This window comes from Callorhinus ursinus, unplaced genomic scaffold (genome assembly GCF_003265705.2).
Source record: "Callorhinus ursinus isolate GAN/ISIS: 27379988/994484 unplaced genomic scaffold, GSC_fseal_2.0 scaffold101, whole genome shotgun sequence".
Lineage (NCBI taxonomy): Eukaryota > Metazoa > Chordata > Mammalia > Carnivora > Otariidae > Callorhinus > Callorhinus ursinus.
In genome coordinates, this window is record NW_027397163.1 from 344,461 (window position 1) to 354,162 (window position 9,702).

The 9,702-nt window shown below is 58.3% G+C and overlaps 1 protein-coding gene across 2 annotated transcripts; it reads right to left on the reverse strand.

The window, feature by feature from the left end:
- Positions 1–584: 584 nt before the first annotated feature.
- On the reverse strand, positions 585–7,880 carry MYADM (myeloid associated differentiation marker). Of its 2 annotated transcripts, none has more exons than XM_025848712.2 (3): positions 7,774–7,880; positions 4,414–4,490; positions 585–3,031 (listed from the first exon to the last, which is right to left on the reverse strand). In XM_025848712.2, the coding sequence occupies exon 3, from the start codon at positions 3,027–3,029 to the stop codon at positions 2,061–2,063; it is 969 nt and encodes a 322-aa protein (XP_025704497.2). In that variant the 5' UTR covers positions 3,030–3,031; positions 4,414–4,490; positions 7,774–7,880; the 3' UTR covers positions 585–2,060. The 2 variants fall into 2 exon arrangements, with proteins under 2 accessions (XP_025704497.2, XP_025704499.1); XM_025848714.2 differs by lacking the exon at positions 7,774–7,880 and adding an exon at positions 6,463–6,589.
- Between the last annotated feature and the right edge of the window lie 1,822 nt (positions 7,881–9,702).

The window sequence follows — 9,702 nt, forward strand, 5'->3', positions numbered from 1 at the left end:
GCTGAGGGTGGGAATGTCGGCAGCGTCAGATCCTGAAGGCCCAGACGGAGGAGCTTTAGGATCACCTGCAGGCAGATATGGACTTGAGCAGGGGAGGGCAGTGTCAGGGGTTAGAAGCATCCCCCTGCGGCCAGGGTGGGCAAGAGGTGGGCTAGTCAAGGAGGAGGCTGGGGTACTAACTCAAGACAAACAAAATGATACCTGAGCTGGGTCAGGAGCCGGGTCAGGAGCCTGGACAGACAGTGTCTGGTGAGCGACTGACAGAGCCAATGGGAAGAACCAGAGCCTGGGTTCGCAGGCTCAGGAGCCTATTACTGAGATGGGGAACCCGAGGAGTTGATTTCGGGAAGAAATGTTGCACTCAGATGGGGACACTATATTTCTGAAATGCTCATTGGATTCCAAGGAGGGACAAATGTTATCCATTTCAATCCTAACTAGTTATCCTGGCTTGAGAGAGTAAATTTGGGAGATCCAAAGGCCAAAGTTGTCTTGGCCCCAGGCCCCCTCTTCCACCAGACCCAAGAATCTGGACCTTGCCCCCTCTCCTGGAGCCCTCCTCCTCAGCAATAAAGCAAGCACAGTTTTTCTTTTACCTTTATATTGATGTAAAAAAAAAAAAAAAAAAAGAACATCATGGATGTGGGAGTGAGGAAACGGACAAGTCTTCCCTCTGTGGTTGACAGCGGGAGCGGGGACTGATGGGAATCAGAAGCTCCAGGGAATTAAAAAAAAATAAAATATATATTTATACATTTATATATATGACGTTACGCGTGTGAGTCCCAGAGAAGCAGGAAGCAGCTACAGAAAGCAACTAGCATGCAGAAACACACGTGTGTGTGTGTTTGTGTGTGTGTGTACCACACTCAAGCAATGCAATTCAATTCCTCTGACTATGGCAACAGCAATCCCCACCTACCCAACCCAACCACCCCTAAGAAAAAGATGTTGAAAAGAAACTTCCCTTTTAGAAGAGGGCCACCCAGTACATTTTGCCCTCGTGGCCAGGAAAAGGAAAAAACAAAAACAAAAACAACCAAACAAACCCAGGCTCACATTGTGTTTAAGGCCGGCAATGGCCAACCTCTTCTCCCAGCAAAGGCAGTCCATGCTGTTTTTAACACTGAGGCGTGAGGGCCACATCCCTGTCCCCTATAAATACTTCAGACAGTTGTCCTTAAGACCGTGCAGTTCTTCGCTAGCTCCTTTTTCAATAACCCAGACAGCCCTTGGGATGGAAAGCATTCACCCTTTACTTCCTTTAAGATGACCTCCAGGCAGTGGAATTTTAGTAAGCATGGCAAAAATTCTGGTTAGTAAGCCTGGCAGAAGTTCTGGAGCCAGTATCAGGTGAGGCTGGGGGCCAGGCAGAGCCCAGGGACCCAGGGCCTGTGCTTTAAGCCTCATGCCCACTGGAGATCACTGGCCTCCAGAGATTAAAGGGGACATGTACTGTACACCCCCCTCCACTGGGAGAAAGGGAGCCCCATCCCTAGGCACCCACCCCCACCCCCACAAACACACATGTACACACCAACTAAGGCACAGCCAGGGCGGGCAGGCATGCTTTGGCAACGAGGCCCCTCGGGAGGCCCAGGGCACGAACAGCTGCAAAGAGCGGGGTGGGATGGGGAGCTCAGCACCTTTGGAGGTGGGGGGGCAGTGGAGTGGTGGCCGAGAAGAAGGAAGTCTCAGAGCTCCCAAGGAAATCGGAAGAAAGAAACTGGGACAGCAGTGGCCACAATACAGGCAGATGAGAAAACAAACAAGAGGACCAGAATGGAGCTGAGAAACAAATAGGTAGGAAAGAAGAGCTGAAAACAGAAAGAGGCAAGCAGGCAAACCAGGATGTGGGCAACCCAAGAAGCAGGAAGGAAAGGCGAGAGCTACAGGAGAGAGGTGGCAGGAGCTAAGGGAACAGAGACGAGCGGGATGAATCGGGAAGGAAATGAGAAAGGTCGGCGAGAGGGAGCCAGAAGAGGCAAGTAGGACTTGGGAAAGAAACCTCTGCGGGCAAGAGGGAATTGAGAGCTCCCGTCGTCACTGTCGTCGGAGCCTCAGACCCTAACGAAAACCAGGCGGGCTGAGTACACCAGGTCGGCCAAGTAAGCCAGCAGGTTGATGGCCGTCAAGATGGCCACGGCCAGTCGGCGGTCCCAATTGCACACGTAGTAGGTGTGCCGGCTGCTGCAGCCCACATCCCATGACCGACGGGGCTGGCCACCGTGCTTCTCGCTGAACTGGTAGAGCGGCCAGAGAACAATAGCGGTGGCGTACAGAAGGACAGAGAGCAGGGCCAGGCCTGACAGGAAACTGGGGAAGGAGATGGGCAGCATGTTGGTGCAGTCGCCCAGGTTCAGCAGGATGGCCACGGCCGCCAGGATGAAGCAGATGGAGTACACGGCCACACACCACTCCAGGGCCGGCTGGTGCTGGTACAGGGAGGGGTTGCTGATGAAGGCGAAGATGATGCAGGCCACAAAGGTCTCCAGCACCTTGAGCAGGCCGGGCACGGTGGCCATGTAGCCGGTGATCTCCCCGGGGCGGGCCCGGGTCCAGGCCACTTCGGTGGCATAAGCCACACAAGCGATGCAAGAGAAGGCGGTGGCGGCAATGGCGTGGTCCCGGGAGCGGCCATGCGACAGGAACTGGACGTAGGTGGTGGGGTAGATAATGGAGGCCGACAAGCAGAAGAGGGCGGCGTAGCACGCGTAAGTGATGGGGAAGTTTCTCCAGGACAGGGGGAAGCGGGACTGGAGACCGCATAACTCGACAATGAGGATGATGAGGGTCACAGAGAAGCAGAAGCACCAAGTGAACATGGACCAGTCACCCATGGCCCCGGTCCAAGCACCCACACTGGCCACCAGGGAGAAGGCCACACAGGTGGACAGCAGCTGCAGCAGGCGGAGGAGGCCCAGGGGCTGGGTCAGTGCCCGAGGGGACCCCACGATGGTTGGGGAGCCCAGGCCTGAGGATGACGACGTGGTGGTTGTGATGGTCGTGCGGGTCACCGTCACCGGCATGGCTGGGAAGAAGGGAAAGGAAGTGTCGTCTTACGACGGTTCCGAACGTGGCAATCAGCCCTTCCTCCCCTGGGAACAAAGTAACCTGGACTCTAGCTGGGGGTGGAAACCCAGGGTGCAGGCTTTTCAGTTTTCAAAGTGGGACAGTTGCAGGCCTATGGGGATGAGTTGGTCACCGAGGTCCTAGGCCCCTCCTCCCTCTAGACTCGGTTTTCTACCTCTCGTGTCAGAACCCAAGAGTCTAGGCCGTCTCTCTCCTTTCCTCTCTCTGCAACCCGACAACTGCAAAACCATCTATCTTTCTTCCCACCCTGGGCACTCAAAGCTGCCCTCATTCCCCTAGGGGACTCAGCTATCCAGCCACTCAGGACTCTGCTCTAAAACCTCCTGGACCATGGTCAGAACGAGAGGCCCCGCTTCCTGAGCTCTACCTGCTCCCTCTGGCTACCCAGGGCTCTGCACCCCTGCTCCTGCACCCACCTGCATTTCCAGCCTCCAGACATTCAAGAGTCCCACCTCCAAGTGGGAACGTTCTCAGGGACCCACATGTGATCAGAGCTTCCAACCAACCTCCCAGCCTGTCTCTGGAACTGGGTCTGAACTCTCGGGAACACGCCCTCTCATGCCCACCCCCCACCTCAGAGATCAAGGGTCTGTGCCCTCCGTCTAATTCCCACCTGGGATTTCGTTCTGGACTACTGCCCCCAAGGACACTGAGCTTCCTCCTGCCTATGCCCCTCCCCCACATGGAGCCTAACCTCCAAATTCCCCAGCTTCCAAGAAACTCAGTGCTCCAGATTCTTGACTGTCCAGTGCCCCAGCCCCTTCCACTTAAATCTCCAGGCCTCTCACACTGGATTACATAGCTTCAGACCTCAGGACTCTGGGCCCTCAGCCTTGAGTTCACCAGACACCTGTAGTCCAGGAAATCAGCTTCTTTCTTTTGTCCCTCCAGAACCTGCAACTTCTACCTCCTTGTCCTAAAGACCCTCAGGGATAGAGGGCCCAGCCTCTTGGGGACCAGGTGTCCAAATCCTCCCTCAGGCCCTAGGACATCTAATCTCTCAACTGCCACCCCTAAAAGGTTCTGAAGGTCTCTCTTAGCCACAGGGAAAGAAACTTCCTCCTTCCAGGATCAGGCACAGGAGGGCCTAGAGGACAGCAGAACAGGTTCTAACCTTGCCCAGCTCTCCCTGCAAGAGGCCCTGAGGACCCAAGAGCCCAGTTCCTGGACACACTTCTTTCCCAGGTACACAGGTCCAAGTCCCCAGATGTTCCTCCCTCTGACACAAAAGTCTAGGTGGGAAGCTCCCTCCTCCCTCAGACCCAGGAGTCCGGGCCCCCAGCCCCTCTTCCCACAGACACGGAGTTCAGGCTCACTCACCAGCGGTCTTTTCCGAGAACCCCGACCGAGAAAGATCCGGCTCTGGGAGGTGGATTAAGTCCGACACCTGGAAAAGGCTAGTCAGAACACAGGAGGGAGGGAGAGAGAGTCAGCGTCCAAACTCAGCCCCGGCTCCGCCCTGCCGGGACCCAGGCGACCAGCCCGCCCGCCGCGGGGGCTCGCCCAGAACTCGCGGCCAGGCTCTGCAGCCCGGGCGCCCTCCCAGCGGGGGCGGGATTTGGCCGGGAGCCGGAGAGGTCCCGGAGGTGACCCCAGGGAAGCCCCACCCCTTCTTCCTCCCCAGTTCCCAAACGGCGGGGGCAGGAATGGAGGGAACCCGGTAAAAGTGCACGCCCCGCGGCCGGCGTGGGTGTGAGTGATCTTAACCCTGCCCAAGCCCAAGAAAGCCGCGGGGCCGGCGGGCGGGGGGGCCCTGGGCGGTGGCTGCGGGGGCGGAAGGCCAGGCCGGGCGCAGCGTCTCCGGGCCTTATAAGGGCTTCAAGTCATCCCAGCCATCTGGAATGTGGCGGGGACCGGGGGCGGGGGGGTGGGGCGGTGCTGGGACCTCCGCCCCGCGCCGGCCTCCGGGAGGGCCCGCCCCACTCGTGGATTTCGGGGTAGGAGGGTCCACCTAGGACGAAAGGTCTGAAGCCTGGATTTCTGGGTCCTTCTGGGTCCCTAGAGCAGGGATGGGAGCCTGGACCCCAAGAGAGTCTCTGGGAGACGAGTGGCTGGGAAACCCGACCCCTGGGTTTGCACAGCGGAACCCCCCCACCCTCCTGAAGCCGGAAACTGCGATGTTGGAATCCAGTCCAGAGATTAGTAGCCACACCTCCCACCACCCCTCGGAAGTCAGGTCCCTGGGTGAAGGCTGGGCCTCCCGGGCCACCTGGAGGTGCTACGCGGGACTCGGCCGCCTCCTCCCCCACACGCCCTTTGAAAACCCGTTAAGAGGAAGTCAGGACCGGCCTACACTCTGGCGTTCTAGAAAGCGGGTACAGCTGGGTCCCAAGCAGGGAAGGAGGAAAAGCGCGAGCCACAACTCCAGAAGTGCCCCAAGGAAGGAGGTGGGTAGCGCAGGGACCACCCGGAGGGGAGGGGTCCATCTCCTAACGCCCGGCTTCCAGCCACCACCTGAGGTCAGAACTCAGGAATGCACCGCCAAAGACAGCCGGAGAGAGAGGAAACACTAATTCGGCTTCTCCGCGCTGCTTAAGGGCTCCCCCGGCCACGCCCATCCCCTCTCGCCACCTCCACGCCAAACACCACACCCCATCACTCAGACTGAGAATCGCGTCCCTAAACCCCAGCCTCCATTCTCAGCAACCCAAGGACGCCGGCCTCAGCCTTGGCTTCTCTCCGCCCAGGACACCAGCCTCCCAGTCCTCGCTTTTTGGCCTTTGGGGCCCAAAGTTCGAATTCTGTCCCCAGAATGGAGGGGTGGGGAGCGGGGAAGGCCACTCTCTTTCCCAAACCCAAACTCCCAACTCTTAGCTCCTCCCCTCCTGAAGACCTTCTTCTACTAGGTATCAGCCCCCTTCAACCAGAGCACATAGGGGTCCCCATCCCTCTCAAACCCAGGAGCCCAGACACCCATGTCCCTCCTCTCTCAGACCCAGGAATCCGGGCCCCCAGCCCCTCCTCCCTCAGACCCAGGACTCAGAGCCCCAGCCCCTCCTCCCTCAGACCCAGGAGTCCAGGCCCCCAGCCCCTCCGCCCTCAGACCCAGGACTCAGAGCCCCAGCCCCTCCGCCCTCAGACCCAGGAGTCCAGGCCCCCAGCCCCTCCTCCCTCAGACCCGGGAGTCCAGACCCCCAGCCCCTCCTCCCTCAGACGCAGGATTCAGGACCCCCGTTCCCCTCCTCTTTCAGATGGATGACCTGTATGAGTGCAGGTCTCAAGCCCTGTCCTCTCCAGAACCCGATCCTGCTCCATGCCCTAGTCTTTCTAGAGAGTCAGACATTCCGGACCCCAACCCTTTCCACCCTGTGCACCCGGGAATCCTGACCGCAGCTTCCGCGCCGGGGGGGGGGGTCCCCGCAGCCTCACCTCTCCCGCAGTGGCGGCTGCTGCCGAGCAGAGGCGGCAGCTGCAGACTGTAAGGGTTTGCTTACTGGGTGGGGTTAGCGGGCTGGGGCGGGGGCGGGGCCGGGGGCGGGGCCGGGGACCCGGCAGGAGCGCGGGTTTCGGGCTGAGAAAGGGACTCCCCGAGCTGGGGTATCCCAGCCCCACCCCTGAGGCGGGGCCAAGAAAAGACCACGCCCCTCCCCGGGTACAATGGACCGAGCCTCCCCGGCCAAGCCAGTGGTGGGGGTGGAGGGCTGAGGTCACTGTTGCCGTGGTGACAAAACAGGAAGACACAACAGCTGGCGGTGTGGGGGCTCTTGGGGGCTGCCCTCCCCGACTCGGCCCTAGCGCAGTCTCCAGGCGCGGCTCGGGAAGGCCGTTGCCATGGCAACCCCTCTGTTTAGCGTCTGTTTAGGTCGAGCCCCCAGCCCAGGTCCCCCACCCCAGTCTCACCTCACTCAACCCTCTCTCTCCATTCCGGCCCCCTCCCCTCCCCGTCTGCCTCAGCCCCGCTCTTCCAGGACGGATGAAATCTTGGACATCTGGGTGGCAGCCGGTTGGGAGACTAGGCCTCTCAGTTTAATGGGGTCTGTGGGCTAGGGTCTCTGTCTCCTGGGTCTCTGAAAAGGCGAAATAGTTGAGGCTGCTGATCTCTAGGCTTTAACGGGTTTCTGGGCTGAGGTCCCCGACTCCTGGGTCCCCAAATCCTCATTTATACTGGGACTCGCGGTGTTAGGGATTGGTGGGCGGGACTCCTGGGTCCCAGATGTCACAGTCGATGGGGGCAGGGGAAGGGCTGTTGTTGATAGCAAAACGCCTGGATCTAGGGCGGTGGGAGTCGGAGGCATGGACTCCCAGGTTCCAAATGACGCCTAGGCTGGAGGCCCAGATTCTTGGCGCAAAAAGCAATCAAAGCTCAGACTCCTGGGTTTTCATCCGTTCAGATGTGGTTGCAAGCCGAGCCTCCTAGGTCTGGAACGGAGAGATATTTTTGGCCTGCATTCCTGGTTCCCGGATTGAGGGAGGGGCTCAGGAGCTCGATGAGGACGGGGCTGGGGGGCAGGGGGCTTCAGATTCCTGGTTTCTGCAATATGGGAGGGGCCCGAGTCGCTGGTCTGCCCGAGGCCCACAACAGGGAGGGGCTGCGGGGTCCTTTCTTAGGGCGACTCTGGGGCCCTGAAACTGAGGGACGGAGTCCAGAAGCAAGCTGAAGCTGAAGGTCGGGATGCCTGCCCGGGGTAGGGGCGGGGACCGGGACGCCTGGGTCCCTCCCTGCTGGCCCTGCTCACTCACCGCGCTCTGCAGTCGTCCCTGGCGCGGCCTCGCTCGCGGCTGCCTCTGGGCGGGGCCTGGTGGCGGCTGCGGATGCTCCACGACGCTGAGCTAACGGGGCGCTGCTGGGTGCCTTCCAGGAGGACAACTAAGGAGGCTTTGAGACCCAGCCCTAGGGTGGAAGGCGCGCGAGTCGCGGCGGGGTGGGGTGGTCGGAAGGGGTCCGGGAGCCTGTCTAGCAGGCTGCGTGCCTACGGAGGTGGGAGGGGCTGGGGGGCCTAGAAGCGCTGAGCTCGGCTGTGTGGGGGGGTGGCATGGGGGGGAGGGATGAGGAACGTGCCTGCCCACTTTTGTGCCCCCTCAAAGGGGATAGGCACAGACCCTCTCTGTCATTCTGTGCTCTGCATAGGGGAGGGGGTCTCCATGAGCCAGGCATCCCGGCCCTACCTAAGGAGTCAGGACACGGTGCGAGTTGGAGGTTCTCCAGCGTGGTCCCCGGCGTTCCACTCAGACACCTCCTTGGCCCCCAGTGCAGAGGCATCTCTCTCCCGCTTCCTGCCCCAGTCAGCCACCCTCTTTGACCCACTAGAGGCACTCCTGAGATACCCTAAATAGTCCGGGGGTAGCCTCCACCCACACAATTTACTATGTTGTGCTCTCTGGTGGAAGTGTTTTTCTTTAGGCGTGAAAACCCCAAAACAGCAGAGTTCAGGGTAGCAGGAAGAGGAAGCAAACATTGAAAGAATGAGTCACCGGGTGTGATCTTGAGAAGTGATACCTTAGGGTTCCTGGGTATGTATAATCTGGCACCATGCATGTGCCCCTGGTTCGGAGTGTTTGCCCATCCCGTAGGACAGCCCCCAGCACCAAGGATGTTGTGTCCAACCTGGCACTGTAATGCACTCTCCAAACAGGCTATACCTCTGTTTTATGAAGCTCGCTGCTTTGGGGTGATGGGGTACATGGGCCTGCCCACCCACTGCCTAATAAATGGAATTCCTTGATCAGAAGCAATATTGTGTGGGTCAACATGATGGTGAATGGGGCCATTCAGTGGGTACACAGATGCTGCTGTTAGCGGGAGTGGGTAAGGAAAGGAAAGCAAATAACAACCCAGATTTAATTATTCCAGGGAGGAAAAAGTCACTGCTCAATTCATGATGGTGGGAGCCCAACATAATTCTCAGGTGACCAGGTGTTTGGCTGGTGTCCCTAGGAAACCTAGCACGCTGTGGGCTCAGCACTGCTCAAGAAAGCACTTTACTTAGTATTGCTGACTTATTACAAAGGATGGAACTCCAGAACAGCCAAATAGAAGAGACACATAGGGCAAAGTATGGAAGGAGAGATGCGGAGCGTCCATGTAGAAATACCACCTCCCAGCACCCTGATGCATTTACCAACCTGAAGGTCTCTGAGCCCTGTTGTTTAGGAATTTTATGGAAGTTCCATTACATGGGATGGTTGATTAAATCACTGGCGATCCATGATCAAGCTCAATCTCCTCCAGGGAGGTCAGGGGGTAGGGCTGAAAATTCCAACCTCCCAATCACAGGATTGGTTTCTCTGGCAGTCAGCCCCCTCCTGAGGCACCTAGGGGCTCCCCGTGACTCATCTCATTAGCATAAACTCAGGTAGGATTGAAAGGGGCTTATATTGAATAAAAGAGTCTCCTCTCACCCCAACCACTCAGGAATTACACGGGTTTTACGGAGCTCTGTTCTATCAGTATCACGTGGATCTTTCCATACGTACTCCAGGTCCATCTGAAACTTGCATTCATTCATCAACAAATATTTATGAGTGCCTCCAATGTGAGCACAAAGCAGGCTAAGGAATATCTCCTCTCATGGAGATTTTATCTCATTTGTTAGTGGCAAAGGGCTCGAGATGTAATAACTTCATCTGCATGGGATATTCCCACTGTCCTCAGACTACCTGATTCTCAGG